General features: G+C 42.1%; 2 protein-coding genes across 3 annotated transcripts in view; both read left to right on the top strand.

Annotated features, from left to right (window-relative positions):
* The first annotated feature begins 239 nt into the window (after positions 1–239).
* On the top strand, positions 240–12,383 carry LOC131219596 (conserved oligomeric Golgi complex subunit 5-like). The gene is made up of 3 exons (XM_058214832.1): positions 240–1,413; positions 3,277–3,750; positions 11,081–12,383. The coding sequence occupies exons 1-3, from the start codon at positions 292–294 to the stop codon at positions 12,023–12,025; spliced, it is 2,541 nt and encodes an 846-aa protein (XP_058070815.1). The 5' UTR covers positions 240–291; the 3' UTR covers positions 12,026–12,383.
* A 4,019-nt stretch (positions 12,384–16,402) lies between these two features.
* The window catches only part of LOC131219595 (ribonuclease J-like), a 46,449-nt gene continuing 45,880 nt past the window's right edge, over positions 16,403–16,971 (top strand). Inside the window, exon 1 of one of the 2 annotated variants that reach the window (XM_058214829.1) lies at positions 16,403–16,679. In XM_058214829.1, coding sequence (XP_058070812.1) covers positions 16,532–16,679 — 148 coding nt within the window. In that variant the 5' untranslated portion in view covers positions 16,403–16,531. The remainder of the gene's footprint in view (positions 16,680–16,971) is intronic. The other variant, XM_058214830.1, reaches the window with a different exon arrangement.

Genomic DNA, 16,971 nt, shown 5'->3' with positions numbered 1-16,971 from the left:
TTTGCAATCATGTGGTCCATCTGAATCTTGGATGCGGCTGATATTTACAACTCGGGCCTTAAGTGGGTTGATGCACAGCATAGTCGGGGTGGATTTCAAATAAACATCACGGTGGGCCCAATCTAGCGGACGACCCCTCATCTTCCAACCTCCATCACACGCCCCTCTTCGGCCACTCTCCAATCCCGACCCCCGCCACCCTCTCTCTCTCTCTCTCTCTCTCTTCGGCCACTCTCCAATCCCGACCACCCCCCCCCACCCTCTCTCTCTCTCTCTCTCTCTCTCGCATCCATGGCAGCAGCTGCTTCGTCTCCATCTTTCCACCGTCCATCTGTCCCATCTTCCCCTCTCCAACGGCTCTCCACCTTCAAAGACCGCTCATCTACTCTCCCTTCTATCACTACCACCACCACCTCTACTCCAGCTGCTTCTTCCTCCCCTCTCGACGCCTTCTCCTCCGATCCCGTCTTCTCCGTCTTCCTCTCCCCCGACTTCGATTCCACTCGCTTCTCCTCCCAAGCCCTCAGTTCTGGCTCCGCTGCTGCCCGTGCCGAGAAGCTCGACGACGGCATCCGCCTTCTCGAGAAGCAGCTCCGCACCGAGGTCCTCTCCCGACATGACGACCTCCTCGCTCAGCTCTCCTCCCTTAAAGACGCTGAGTCCGCCCTCTCCGTCGTCCGATCCGGCATCTCCACCCTCCAATCCTCTGTCCGCCGCATCCGCCTCGAGATCGCCGATCCCCACCGCCAGATCCGTACGAAGACTGTCCAGCTCTCCAACCTCCACGCAACTTCCGAGCTCCTTCAGTTCACCGTCCGCGTCATCCGGCAGTCGAAGAAGCTCAAGGATCTGATGGCCTCTGCCGGGGCTGAGTCTGAGAGATTGGACCTTGCCAAGGCCGCACAGCTGCATCGTGAGATTGAGAGCCTGTGCGAGGAGAATGGACTCTCGGGGATCTCGGTCGTCGACGAGGAGAGGGTGTGGCTGGCGGAGATTGGGACCCGGCTTCGAGCGGAGGGGATGAAGGTTTTGGATAGAGGTATGGAGGGGTTGAATCAGGCCGAAGTTGGCAGTGGTCTGCAGGTTTTCTACAATTTGGGGGAATTGCGATCAACTGTGGATGGATTGATTAACAAGCACAAGAACCAGGCGGTGAAGAGCTTGAGTTCTGCCTTGGATATGAAAGCTATATCAGCGGCATCGTCAGGGAATTTTGGCCCCGGCGGGATACACAGGAGTGGGACGCCTCAGATTGGTGGGGTGTCTAAAGCAAAGGAGGGACTTTGGCAGAGGATGGGCAGCTGTATAGATCAGCTGCATTCGATCATGGTCGCTGTCTGGCACTTGCAGAGGGTACTGTTGAAGAAACGGGACCCATTCACTCATGCCCTGTTCCTTGATGAGGTCTTGCAGGTCGGTTTTCTAATCCAATCCTTCACTTTATGAGTTATCACACTGACCCCTTTTTTCTCCATTATGTTGGCTTTTGTAACAATTATCCATCATGTTGAATTTTGCCATACTCTTGGTGTTGGAATTCTGGGTGTTTTGTGTTTAGATCAAAATGGGATGGCAATTTATTTGATTTTATTTTAGGTGTGTTTGGTTAGACCAAATATCATAAATTTCATGATGTTTTGCACCAAATTGGACTGATTAGGAAATAGGTGCAACCAAAGCACCAAACACAACCTTAGAAAAGTCATTGTAATGCAACTAGATCAAGGAAGAAACTAATTGCAATAAGATTCAACGTATCAGCCTGAAAATTCGAATCACAAAAAAAGAAAAAAGATGCAATAACTGTAAGCAAGCTCAACAGTCCTCTAGTCTTATATTAGAGGTCACTAATTCCCCCTCTCCAACATATTGCTGTAGAGAAACAAGAGAACTTGCTCAAAGAAAATATTATTCAACTTTGTTTTAGTCCATAGGATCCATGCCTTATTTATAATGAGTGTTTGCAAGATTTCCTCTTTGAGACAAATCTCTAACAATTTTTTTAGAGATAACAATGATTTTAGAGATAAATCTCTAACATAATCTAAGAAATCTGAAAGTAGGATCTCTTGCTGACCAATATCCCCAAAATAAGAAAACCCTTAAGCAAGAAAATTTAATAATACTTATTTCCAAACAATAACATAGAGATCTCTAAAACAGGAAAATCTAATAATACTTATTTCCTAAGAAGGAGATATTTTCTTAACATAGGAATATGAAAGGAAAAAAAATAGGAACAAGCTAAAAAAAAGGAAAGTGTTCCTTTTATTGTGCACACGTGTGGGATGTTGGGCGATTATGTCATGTTGCCATTGTAAGGTTTAACTTGAAGGATAGTTTGTTCACGGTAATCTTCTCCAATGAATGGAAGCAGATGAAGATGTTATGTCTAACTTTGAAATGTGAGGGCATGCATCATTGGTGCAACTCGGTTATCGAGTCAATGAGATCTTGACACCTAAATTGCAAAAAAGTATTACCCACAAGAACAATGGAGTAGAGAGGGAGAGAACTTTATTGATATTAATTTTCTTCTCATACAAAAACCTTAAGAAAACTCACACTTAGAAAAATATTTGAATTGATAATTCCTACGCCACCACCTTCTTTGATAGGCCCTAAATGAATCTTTAATAGATCCCCCAACTATGAGATTAATTTCAAATCAATCTCAATTTATTTCAGACAAATTTAATCTTCCTTAATGTGGTAAACAGCCTAATAAAAAGCATACAAGGAAAGTAATTATATCTCTAAAACCAACCTGTATCTCCAGTCATATCAATTAGATCTCCTTCATACCTTCAATCACAACAATTAGATCTTCAATCATATCTTTAAATCAACCTCCTATATCTCCCAAAAAATAGTAAATTATAATCCTCGATTTAGGCTCCCCAAATCTATAATTAATCAGCCCAAAAATCTGCACATGTTGCTCCTATAGAGGGCTATGGGCCTGCATCTTGTTGGGTCGTACCATAAGCCTGCATCAATCATGCATGTGGCAAGAAGAATGGAACACTCTTGTACCTGAAAAAGTCTTGTGCTGGTGGTAGTTTTGGACTGGTACATTGTCTGGTTGTGCATATGGTATGCCTTCGCTTCATTCGCTACGAGTGAAACTTTCATGCCCTGTATGGTTGCCACTTAAAAATGATTTCATCTCATTTTAGTTAATATTTAAGTGGCAACCAAACAGGGCCGAAGTTTTCTATTCCATGATATTGTCAATCTTTGATTTGGCTAAACTAAGTCGATATTCTTGTGCAGGAGGGTGACCCTATGTTAACAGATCGAGTTTGGGAAGCACTTGTGAAAGCCTTTGCCAGTCAAATGAAATCTGCTTTCACTGCATCAAGTTTTGTCAAAGAAACATTTACTTCGGGCTACCCTAAACTCTTCACCATGATAGAGAATTTTCTTGAAAGAATTTCACGAGACACTGATGTCAAAGGGGTCCTCCCAGCTATCACATCAGAAGGAAAAGATCAAATGGCTGCTGCCATTGACATATTCCAGACGGAATTTAAGAAAGACTGCTTGCGCCGACTTTCAGATCTTGTTGATAGTATATTTCCAGTATCTGGTCGGGGAGGTAGTCCCTCAAAAGAGCAGATCGCAAAAATTATTTTACGCATTCAGGAAGAGATTGAAGCTGTTGCACAAAATGCTCACTTGACTCTCATTGTCTTACGTGAAATTGGCAAAGTCCTAATCCTGCTGGGCCAAAGAGCTGAATTCCAGGTATTATTACTTTATACAGTGAGGATATTGAGTTTGCATCTCACTTTTTTGCTGTATTTCTTCTGAAACTCTTTTGTTCAACCTTTTTTATGAGTTCGACTTGCTGCTAGCACTCCCCCCCTGCTTGTATTACTTTTCTTCTATTCTTCCTTTGTTGGTAAGATTGAAAACTGAACTTCAATGTCGAGGCATTTGGGTCATAATTCATGACTGCTAGGGAAAGAGACTCAACCACACACTTCTTGTTGTCACCAATATGCGAAATTCGATAAAACGATGACTTGTTCTGCTGATGAAAGTGGTACATTGCTCAGTCTGTATTCTTGATCTGCTTTGTGTGTGCCCTGAACATGGCAATCACAGTTGTCTGCTTAACTCACCTACATTATGATTTCTCCCAAACTTGACCCTCCATGATTATCATTTTAGCTTGTTCGTTATTTCCTGAAAATTATAATTCTATTATATCATCATCATAGCTTTTTCCAAACTATTTGGGACCAGTTTTATGAATCCAGATTTGCTAGCCATTCCTATTGATTGCTCTATCCTCGGTAAGTTAACAATCCTTTATATCCCTTCTCACCGTCTCAGTACAAGTCATTTTAGGCCTTTCCTACTGATCTTCTTTTCAAGCTCTTCAACCCTAATCACTCATCTACTTATCAAAACTGTCTCCAATATTCGTTGCACATTGCTGAACCATCTCAATATATCCCCCATCATTTTATCTATTATTAGAACTACTCTTAGGCTGCTTTGGCTGACCTCATTCTTAATTATATCCTTCTTAGCCTTCCCACACATCTATCTCAACATTCTCATCCGTGCAACAGTCAACCTATGCTCATTTTGCCTTTCAGCCACTTGATATACTATTTTGGGTGTTTGTTTAACACACTTCAAAGAAGTCCTTGATGGAATTTAATCACAAAATTAATTTGGGGGTGGTTTATGCGCCAAAAGCAGCCAGTGATTTCTGCATAATGCGGTAAGTGCAAGCATCTTTTGAAAATTCCCAAAATATCCCTATTCTCCGAGCTCATCCCCCTCTTCCACGAACTTCTCTATAAACCTAACTTCTCTCTTTTTCTCTTGAAAAAAGGAATTTTAGGACGCCCACATCATTGATGTATGTGTTATATCTATGTTGTCCATCCATTTTGCCAAATCAATATAAGGCATGAGCCAAAAAATGAGGCAACCCATAGCTCAAGTGGACCACACCACAGAAAGCTTGGGCATAATGATGCCCACTGTTGAAATCCTCCTAGGGCCCACCAAGATGTTTATTTGCAATCAAATCTATTCATAAGGTCACACGGTCCTGGATGAATGAAAAACAAAAATTCAGCTTGATTCAAAACTTTTGTTGCCCCAGGAAGCTCTCAATGGTAGGCCCGTTGTTTCTCGTGGTTTGGTCCACTTGAGATTTGGATCTGTCTCATTTTTGGTCTCATGACCTAAAATGATCTAAAACAATGGATGGAAGATGTGGATCTAACATATACATCAGGGTGTATGAATTTCTCACAAACATCACGGTGGCCCCACCTAGCTTCCTTGTGTGGGAACTTCTTGTCGCAGGAAATCCGTGGACGCATATTGGACGCGGATTGCCGACCGATGCTACCAGTAGCGAGGGGGCTACTAGAAGGTGTTATGTGGGCCCCACCATGATGTATGTGTTTTATCTATCCCGTCCATCTATTTTTCCATATTATTTTAGGGCATGAGCCCAAAAATGAGGTAGATCCAAATCTCAAGTGGACCACACCACAAGGAAACAGTGGTGATTGAACGTCCACCATTAAAAACTTTTTAGGGCCCATTGTAATGTTTGTTTGCAATCCAACCCGTTGATTAAGCCACACAGACCTGTGTGAAGGGAAGACACAAAAATCAGCTTCATCCAAAACTTCTGTGGCCCCCAAGAAGTTTTCAATGGTAGGCGTTCAATCTCTATTGTTTCATGTGTTGTGGTCCACATGAGATTAGGATCTATCTCATTTTTTGGTCTTATGCCCTAAAATGATATGAAAGAAATAGATGGACGGTGTGTATAAAACACATACATCATGGTAGGACCCATAGAGCATTGTCCATTAGCTACCGGCTACTGACATTGTCAATAGGCAATCCGCGTTCTGGATGCAACTTCACTAGATTTCTGAATCCATCGGGGTCGGTGGATCCCTAATGTGGGTCCCACCTTAATGTATGTGTCTTATATCCAAGTCGTTCATCCATTTAGTCAGATCATTTTAGGGTATTAGCCTAAAAATGTAGCAAATCCAAATCACAGGTGGACCACACCACATGAAACAATGGTGATTAACCATTAAAAACTTCTCGGGAGCCACAAAAGTTTTGGATCAAGCTGATAGTTTTGTTTTCCCTTCATCAGGTTTGTGTGACCTAGTCAACAGGTTGGTTGGCAAATAAACATTACAATGGGCCCTAGGAAATGTTTAATGGTGGGCGTTAAATCACCACCTTATCTTGTGGTGTAGTCCATTTGAGATTTGGATATGTTGTATTTTTGGGCTTATACTCTAAAATGATATGATGAATCAGATGGACAACGTGGATATAAGATACATCACTGTGGGCCCCACAATGAGGGATCCACTGAAGCCGTGTCCATTGTGGATGGGGATTGCCTCCTGATGTTGCAAGTAGCGAGGTGGCTACTGGACCGTGTACTGTGGACCCCACCATGATGAGTTTGTTTTATCAATGTCGTCCATACATTTTGGATAATTATTTTAAGGCATGAGCCAAAAAATGAGGCAGATTCAAATTTCAAGTGGACCGCACCGCAAGAAATCGTGGTGATTGAACGCCTTCCATTAAAAACCTCCTAGGGCCCACTGTGATGTTTATTTGCCATCCAACTTGTTGATTAGGTCACACATACCGAGTTGAAGGGAAAACAAAAATATCAGCTTCACGCAAAATTTTTGTAGCCCCCAAGAAGATTGTTAATTGTAGGCGTTCATCCGCTAAAATAAGCTGGCAAAAAGGTGGGATGGCGTGGATTTCATGTAGACATCAAGGTGGGCCATCTCATTTTTTTGGGATGGCCCAAGACATGTGCAATCCGGATTTTAGGGGAGAAGTCTTAAATCACTTCCGTGGTGGTGGTCGTCCAAGAAATAAGGAAGAAGTCTCCAATCACATGCATGCCAACTTGAGGAATGCCATTGAGAGGGCATTTGGAGTGCTGAAGGCAAGCTTCTCAATTTAAAAAGAGGATGGCACCATATTCATTTGCAAAAAGGAATATAGTGATTGCGTGCATGGCAATACACACTTTCCTTATGAGAGCAATTGTGACAGATAGATTGCTAGAAGAGTAATGATGATGTTCATCTAGAAGGTCTCAACGTTCAAGAGGATGATGCTCCAGAAGTTAATGCAATTTTTGAACAGAGTGATCAACAATTTATTTATTATTTGTGAGATCAAATTGAAAATCAACATTTTTTTTTTTCCAGAAAAATGGATTGGTTATGTGATTATATTCCTAAACAAATAAAGTTATTTAACACATTAGGGGCAATTTGGTAAAATTGCCAAATTTCAGACATTTTTATGAAACAAAAAATTTTAGATTCTGTACTAAATTTCAATGTTCAAGAATTTTTTTCAGATAGTTTACCAAATAGGCATTCCAACACTTATCAATACTTAAAATTCAGTACACAATAGATCTAGTACTTAAATTAATTTCAGACTTGTTTAATTCAGTTTACCAAACGCACCGTTAATTGCTCAACACTATGCCCCATATGGCCCCAAAAATAAATGTGTTGTAAAATTCCCTAAAAAGTTACATGGGTGTAATGCAGGGGCATTTTCACACGGGCTCGATTGGGGTAGCCCGTGGGATGTAAGGACACACTCGGGGTGGGTGACCCATGTGATTTGGGGCCCACGGGGGAGGTCTCCTGTTCAAGACTACTCATCGGGGGTGATTAATGCACGAGCATTTCACACCGGGCTCTAGTGGGGTAGCCCGTGGGATGCGGGGACACACTCTAGGTGGGTGACCCATGTGATTTGGGGCCCATGAGCCCACGAGGGGAGTTCATCCGAGGTCCTAACCCATGAGATGTGGGGCCCGGGCTATGAGATAAAGGGATAAATTCGCCATACTCTAATAGTTCGAGCTTTTAAAGCAAGTGGTTAATTGTTCTGCATCAAATTGGTATCAAAGCGGGAGGTCTCGTGTTCGAGACTCCTCACCAGGGGTGATTAATGCAGGGGCATTTTCACACTGGGCTCGAGTGGGGTATCCCGTGGGATGCGGGGACACACTCGAGGTAGGTGACTCATGTGATTTGGGGCCCACGGGGGAGGTCTCATGTTCGAGACTCCTCACCAGGGGTGATTAATGCAGGGGCATTTCACGTCGGGCTCGAGTGGGGTAGCCCTTGGGATGCGGAGATACACTTGGGGTGGGCGGCCCATGTGATTTAGGGCCCACGAGCCCACGAGGGGGGTTCAGCCGAGGTCCTAACCCATGAGATGTGGAGCCTGGGTTATGAGATAAAGGGATAAATTTGCCATACTCTAACAATTCGAGCTTTTAGAGCAAGTGGTTAATTGTCTTGCGTCAGGGTGTGTGATTAAAAAAATCCTTGTCAATCTCCATCCCATTTTGAACACTAAGAGCCCAGGTAACAAAACAATTCACTTTGAGAGTTCTCTTGACCATCAATTCTAAGTATGGAGAACAATCATATGCAGCTGACTGTATGATAAATTACCAGTTGAAGTGTACGACAAATGACGCTTTTTATGATGTCACCAGGGTATTTCGTCCAACTGGTGTTTTGGCCTGTCCAAGGGTCCCCAAGTTTGGCATGGTGTCCCAGTGACATTACTCTAGAGGTTACTGAATCAAATAGAATAGATTTTAACTGATGTTTCTTTTGCAACATCACCTCTCATGTGTACCAGACTGTCAGTACCATCCAAAGTCATAATCATGTTACAAGACCCTGGGATAGGACTGTCAAGTGTCAACTGCTCAGGTTTGGGTCCTGGTAGGTTGAGAAGGAGGACATTGGTTGAGCAATCCTAGGCTTTTGATTAATGGACATCTGTTCATAGAAAAGCAAATCATTGTACAAAAGTGTAGCTATTGGTTCATGATCTACAGTAGCCCATGATTTGGATGGTTTAACTTGAATTTACTTGCTTGCCACATTATTTCATACTCTGTCAGAGCATAGCAGCTAACACTCAAGTGCTCAGAAATTGCAGACGCAGCATGCATTTACTGAAACTAAACTGTGTAAGTTGTGGGGAGGACCTATCATGGATAGGTCAACACCTCAAAATTGGATCGATTGAGGAATCTTATCATCCAATTAACGGACATTTACTCATCGAATTTGGAATATTCAGTAGTTTACCCTAAAACCATTTATTAAATCTCCATCAATTGTCCAATTAGAAAATCCTATTAGTGTAACTTTTGGTTTATAAAATTATATAAATAGAGGCCGACAAATTGAACAATTCAAATTGAGTTTTTGTCATGTGTATAATTTCTTATTGCCTGCTTATTTTCCATCATATTCTCCTAATGCTTAAAATGCTTAAATTGTTATGTTTATTATAAGCTCCTGGACACAAGGGAGAGCCCAACTACACACCAACCACACGTCAAAGTGGCACACAAATGAGATCTAAGCGTCCATCAGATGGGTCTCACCATGTTCATGCTGTTGTCTGAAAATGAGGCCTGTTCATTGATCAATTGAGCTACAGTTTGAAAGACAGATTTTTGTGTGTGTGGGCACTTCACACGTGTTGTTTTGTCCCCAACATGGAGATGATTCCGGTCCCAAAGGAGAGTCCACACTATAACAAGGAGGGAGGGATGGAGTCCCACCATGTTCATGATGTTGTCTGAAAATGAGGGATGTTCATTGATCAATTGAGCTACAGTTTGAAAGACAGATTTGTGTGTGTGTGGGCACTTCACACGTGTTCTTTTGTCCCCAACGCGGAGATGATTCCAGTCCCGAAGCACAGGGAGTCCACACCATAACAAGGAGGGAGGGATGGAGTCTCCCGTTTTTAGTGTGTTACACATGTTTACACACACACACACACACACACAAGGGGAGTCAGGGAGGGATTCTGTAGCGTCAACACTACTGTAACTTACAGTAGTGTTGACCCCTGATGTGTGCATGACATCCATCAGTAGGCAGGGAGGGGGGGATCCTATGGTGTCAACACTACTGTAACTTACGGCAGTGCTGGCCTCTATAGGGCCCGCCGTGATGTGTGCATGATATCCCTCTATCAATCAGATGTGCCCTTCGATGTCTGGCCATTGGGCTAAAAATCAGCCTGATCAAAAACTTAGGTGGCCATTTCACAGGGGAACAGTTGGGAGGGGATTGACAACCAACAAAATCTTCCATACTGCTTGCGGGGCCTATTGTATTGTGTACATGCCATCCAATCCATTCATCAAACACACCCCACTAGGATGAAGGGACACCAAAAGTAGGCCATTCCAGAACTCAGGTGGGCTACACCAGGTGAATTTAGTCTTTAGGAATGATTTTACATATTCTTCACAGTTTTGGCCCACCTGAGTGTCTGATTGACCTGAATTTTGGGCTCCAGGATGAACCTGGGACAGAACACTTAATGGCGCACTCTGAACCAGCCCAATTTTTAAACAGGTCGGAGAATTTGACTCAGTCCCATTTAAATCGGCTCAGGTACGTTTGCTACCTGTGGGTCCGGTGTCTGCTGACAGCCCTACACAATTGAGTGGACTGTTCGTCTTTGGCATTGCTCCCTCTCCACAATTTATCTTTGATGTACCTTCGCTCCTAAGAGCTGTTCCATAATACCATTTGCATTCTGCCACAGAGATATATTGACTAAACATATTATATCTGTCTTACCTTGGAAGACCAGGTTTTTCTTCTGCATTTCCTTTTTTTTTTTTTCCAGAATTTGGTGATATATCCTCAAATGTTATTTCTCATTTTGATTGAGACATGATTATACTAAGATTCTAGAAAATCATCATACTGTATGCATACTTTGGATTTCTTATTTGTTTGAAATTGATATATGTAATCCCTCTTGATCTTAAGATTTCTGAAGTTTCGTGTCTGAGGACCATAGACTTCCACAGTTTCCTTGGTCTGCATATCTGAGGAACTGAACTTGACAAATGTTGGCTTAGTACTGCAAAACGCCAATTAATGTAATTGTTGGCCAGAAATGCATCAGATTTTGGTTTATCACAGTAGTTTATTTAAATATTTGTGGTTCCAAATGACAGATAACTGCCGGTACTGAGGCTCGTCAAGTAACAGGTCCTGCGACTCCAGCACAAGTAAAAAACTTCGCTCTCTGTCTACATCTGCAAGAAGTTCACACACGCATCTCATCTATAGTGTCTGGGTTACCAGCTTTTGCTTTGGAGGTCCTATCTCCGTCTTTAGGTTTCATATATGGTGTTGCATGTGACTCTGTGACCTCTGTATTCCAAGCCATGCTCGATCGTCTTGAGGGTTGCATCTTGCAAATCCATGACCAGAACTTCAGTGTTTTGGGCATGGATGCAACTATGGACAACAATGCATCAGCTTACATGGATGAATTGCAGAAGTGTGTAGTTCACTTCCGCACCGAGTTCCTATCAAGACTGTTGCCTTCATCTCTGACACATTCTGCCAATACAAGTTCGGAGTCCATATGCATGAGGCTTGTCAGGAAAATGGCTTCGCGGGTTCTGATTTTCTTTATCAGGCATGCTGCTCTTGTGAGACCTCTTTCGGAGTCGGGCAAGCTTCGGATGGCAAGAGACATGGCTGAGTTGGAGTTGGCAGTAGGCCAGAACTTGTTCCCAGTAGAGCAGCTAGGTGCACCATATCGTGCCCTCCGTGCATTTCGACCTGTTATCTTCTTGGAAATATCGCAGTTGGGGGAATCTCCACTTCTCCAAGATTTGCCACCAAGTGTCATACTTCATCACCTTTACTCACGAGGGCCAGATGAGTTGCAGTCACCGTTGCAGAGGAATAGGCTTACGCCTTTGCAGTATTCACTGTGGTTGGATTCACAAGGAGAGGATCAGATTTGGAAAGGCATCAAAGCAACTCTTGATGATTACGCCGCAAAGGTCAGAGCGAGAGGAGACAAGGAATTCAGCCCCGTGTATCCTCTTATGCTTCAGATAGGGTCATCATTGGTAGAAAATGCTCCACAGTTGCAGAAGCCTTGAATGACCAATAACAGTAGAGATCTTTTGTAAATTAGTGATCCTCCAATCAAGTCGGCCTTTGACAGTTCGTGTTATTTCAGGAGAGGGCACCTTCAATGGGATTGTTCTTGGCTTTGATTTTGCCTTCTATGAATGCTATGGAGGCATCATGTGGTCCATGGCCTGATCAGATATGCATCCCACAGAAACTGTGAGTTTTACTTTTCTATTTTTCCTTCCCTTTTCAAAACATGATGTTTTTGTTCTCATGTCCCATTCTTCTTTGGCATTCAACTGATGTAATAACATGACCTATATGATTTTTTTACAAGTTCAAGGCCTTCATATGGGCCCAATAGAAATATTCAATTATATGGAATTCCCCAGTGAGGTATTGTTGTTGCTTGATACTAATATTTGATTGGACTGGAGATACCTGATTCGGGCAGCATGGATTTTTTCCAGTCGTTTTCTGGTCCATCTGGCCCAAGCATGGTGGGATTGGATGCAGAATAGCTCTTGGCTCTCAGCTAACTCTATCAGTAGAACTTTCAGAGATTTATCACTAGGATTGGACATTTGTTTTGTGGTCCATCTGGCCCGAGCATGGCAGGATTGGATGGGGAATAGCTCTCAGCTAACTCTATCAATGGAAGAGAAAACACAAAATATCAGCTTGATAAAAAACTATTGTAACTCCTGAGGAGTTTTTAATGGTGGCCATTCAACCAAGGTTGTTTGGTTCCTATTGTATTCTCTACTTGAGATTTGGACCTGTTTCATTTTTTGGCTCATGCCCTGTATACTCTAGCCAAAATTAAGAAAATTACGAGCCTCGGGTGGGCCACAAACATAAGAATCATAAAAGAGCGACTTGTCAACCTTTTAATCATCCATCTACATGACTAATGTTTGGATAGTTCGAATCATTTTATTGATGTGATTTCAGCGTTGTTGGTTGATAATTTGATTGTTTTTTTGGGTATCATCAGCGTGTCCTGTATGTGGTGGATTATTAGCCTAGTGACTTTTTGGTTACACATGTGGCTCTCTTACCTTTAAAATAGAACCAAAAATGCATTTCACTCCAATTACACCTAAATCATAATAAAACATTGAGATTTCAAAAACACACCAAATGCTTGCAGTTCAAACACATTTGATACCATTTGCTTCCAAATACATGGCGGCAAACAATGAACTTAGGACAAAATTCTCTCAAATACACTCAAAATACAAGTGCCAAACATGTAATTGACTCAAAAGCGGGAGACCAATGGGTAAGCCTGGCATGATAACATGTGCAAGGCTCTATGGAAACATTTCTACTAGCAAAGATGTGCCAATAATCATCCAAAGTCCATTTCACTTGAATTGCCTCCAATGCAGGCTATTGAGGAGGATTCATGCAGCCCTATGTTGTGTTATATCCATTACGTGGATTTATTTTGCCACTCATTTCAAGACATAGCCCGAACATGAGATAGATCTAAAACTCAAGTAAACCGCATGATGGGAAACAATGGTGACAAAGACGGGACCTTTGAAACTTTTCCGATGCCAACTAGGGCTGAAAGTCGGGCGGGTTGGATAGGGTTGGTGCTCAACCCTAACCCAACCCAAGGTTCCTATACCTGAACCCCAACCCAACCTCACCTCGGGTTGGGAATTCTCAACCCAAGCCCAACCCAAGCGGGCTTGGTTGGGTTGGTCGGGTGCATATGTGCTAATATTTTTTTTTTTATTACATTAATTTATTATATTTCAATATAAGATTTATTTTTTGTATCTATGATTTTATTAATTATATATGTAATTATTCATCATAAAGAACTTCATTTTTTTTCTTTAAAAAAACAAGCTAAAATATAGGACAACTACTCCTTTAAAAGTCATGTAGCATTACACGCAATCTATTTGAGAGAGAGAAATCTGGAATATCTTGTTAGCTTGAGTCCTTAGAAATGACGTGGACAAATGAGACCCCGACATCACTAGCGTGCCTTCAACACAAATGATCCACACTCAATTATAATTTATAAGTAACTTATATATTGATGGGGTTCAGGTTGGGTCGGGCAACTCGATCTCAACCCGAGCCCAACCCAAGTTTTATCGGGTTGGTGTTTGTATAGCCCAAGCTTGAGATCGGACCCGATATATCCTGCCCGAGCCCAACCCAATATCGGGTCGGTCGGGTTGAACCTGCCCAACTTTCAACCCTAATGCTAACCATGATATTTATATGCCATCCAACACATTCATAAGGTGACTTCCACATGGATGAAGAACACAAATATCTACTTGATGCAAAACTTATATGATTATGATGGAGTTTTTGTCTTTCTACGTTCAGCCCTCACTGTTTTCCATGGTGTGGTTCATTTAAGCTTTTGATGTGACTCATGTTTGGATTTATTTTAGAACATGAGCCCAAATATAATGGAGATTCAAAATTCAAGTGGTGAGAAAGGCACCGGCGTTTGAAGCCTTTCAAATGCCAGCCGATATTTATCTACCATCCAACACATTCAACAAGTGACTCTCACGTGGATGGAGGGAAAACAAAAATATTCACTTGATATTCAAAAACTATGTGACTACTGGGGACTTTTATGTTTTCTATGGTAGGGCTCGCTAGCTCTTGGACGGACGCAGATTGGCTAGCAACTAGCCAATGGCTAGTGGTGTTGCTCTGTGGGCCCCACCATGATGTATGTGTTTCATTCATGCTGTCCATCCATTATTCCAGATCATTATATGACATGAGCCCAAAAGTGAATTAGATCCACATATCAAGTGGACCATATCACAGGAAGCATTGTGGATTGAATGCTCACCATTAAAAGCTTCCTGAGAGTCACAGGAGTTTTAGATCAAAGCTTATATTTGTTCTTTTCCCTTCATCTTGCTCTATATGACCTAATCAACGTGTTGGGATCCTTGCTCTTGTTCTGGTGGTAGACTCTCAGGAGTTTCAACACCCTCTCAAGAGTAGAGTATCCATAGGTGGTGAAATCCCACTGCCGCGTGAGTGTGTGGGGGTGTGTGCGCGTGTTTAAAAAAAAATAAAAATAAAAAATCAACATGTTGGATATCAAATAAGCATTACGGTGGGCACTAGGAGGCTTTTAATGGTGGACATTCAATCACTACTGTTTTCTTATGGTATGATCCACCTGAGATTTAGATCTGCCTTATTTTTGGGTTCAAACCCTAAAATGATTAGGGAAAATGGATGGACGGCGTAGATAATACACATACATCATCGTGGGGCCTAAAGAGCACCGACCACTAGCCAAACTGCGTCCCTCTTGGACCTGTCTCATGTTTGGATTAACGTCCTGAAATGACTCAGCCAAACTGATGGATGGACGGACGGAAGGGATATAATACATACACTGCGGTGGGCCACATGGAGCTTAGGGCAGCAGCAGCTAATTCGTGTACGAGTACACCGGTGCTAAACTACATAAAGCCCTAGAATAGTTCACCACCATCTTAGAAATGACCGTACTCATCAACTCAACATGCCCCATTCAATAACAGCCATCCAGACCATCAAAATCGTGCGTCAGATTGTGGATGGGCCGCACATCTACATATTGATAAATCAATCCCAACTAGCCAATTAATGGACAACAAATGTATGGTTAAAGGTAAAATATTGGGTGGTCTAAATTTCAAGGCAAATTTTGGATTATTTCAATCCTCCCAATCAGTTCAGAAATTTTGATGGTCTGGATTGTATTAGAACAATGTCATGTATGTAGTTGAACAGTCATAACCCATTCTTAAATGGTGCTAAACTCTTAAGATATAAGCGGTCGTGTTTTAGGGTGTTTCTCTAATCGTGGGGCCACCTTAATGTATGATTTGTATATCCATGCCGTTCATCCATTTTTTCAGATCATTTTCAGATCATTTTAGGGCATGCCCAAAAATTAAGCAGATATAAATCTCTTGTGAACCACACCACAGGAAAAATGGTGCTTGACCATTAAAAACTTGAGTGTCTCACGTAAGTTTTGATGAAGCTGATATTTGTGTTTTCCATCCAGGTCTCTATGACCTCATCAACAGACGGAATATAAATGTTACGCTAGGCCCTAGGGATTTTTTTAATGGTGGCCATTCAATGAACACTGTTTCCTGTGGTGTGGTCCGCTTGAGATAGGAATCTTAATCATCTTTCTTAAAATGATCTAAAATGATCTTTAAAAAATGATGGACGGTGTGGATATGCAAAACATAGATCAAGGTGGGCCTCACATCCAGGAAAACACCCAGTATTACCCGGTTAACACTCAATCCGCTCCCAAAAAGGATAAGGCCGGTAGATAATTCCACATTCATATAAAAATAAAAATAAAATTAAAAATAAAAATCACAACTATCATTTCCCGCTTCCAAACCTTTCATCCAAAAATCTCGAAAAGGAAGAGACTCAGATTCTAGGGCTTTTCCAGGGTTTCTCGTCCATCCTCTCAATGCTTCTTGTGTAGCTGATTCCACAAGCTGAAGAAAATGGCTTCTTTTGGCGCCTTTTCTGTCTGCCCTTGCAGCAGAATACCATCTCCTCCCAGTAGAAATATCAAGAAGCTCAGCAGAAGATCATTATCATCATCATCTCCAATTTTCATATGCTCTCTTGGATCTTCTTCGACTGTTATAGGTAATACATGTATGTGCGTATGTATGAGGAATGGTCCTATTTAGTCGACTACAGTGTGGGGCCCACCGTGGTGTGTGTATGACATCCAACAAGTGCAATGGGGAATCGAACCGATTCGATCATCAGGTGAATTTGGAGGTTTTCGGGTGATTTTCACCGAGAGGTGTGGTTGGACGGGTTGGATGTACACACACCATGGCGGGCCTTTCTCCTGTAGTCGATGACATTGGATAGTTCCTCCTTATGTATTTATGTATGTCCGTAGGTAGGAAGGAGATCCAGTCCACTTGTA

Source organism: Magnolia sinica, chromosome 11 (assembly GCF_029962835.1).
Source record: "Magnolia sinica isolate HGM2019 chromosome 11, MsV1, whole genome shotgun sequence".
NCBI lineage: Eukaryota > Viridiplantae > Streptophyta > Magnoliopsida > Magnoliales > Magnoliaceae > Magnolia > Magnolia sinica.
Note: the sequence above shows the minus strand (reverse complement) of the source record. Positions and strands in the feature narration are given on the sequence as shown.

Coding starts and splice junctions, on each gene's coding strand:
- LOC131219596 (XM_058214832.1), top strand. CDS start 292: ATGGCAGCAGCTGCTTCGTCTCCATCTTTCCACCGTCCATCTGTCCCA. Junction 1,414..3,276: donor TCCTTGATGAGGTCTTGCAG/GTCGGTTTTCTA, acceptor ATTCTTGTGCAG/GAGGGTGACCCTATGTTAAC. Junction 3,751..11,080: donor GCCAAAGAGCTGAATTCCAG/GTATTATTACTT, acceptor TCCAAATGACAG/ATAACTGCCGGTACTGAGGC.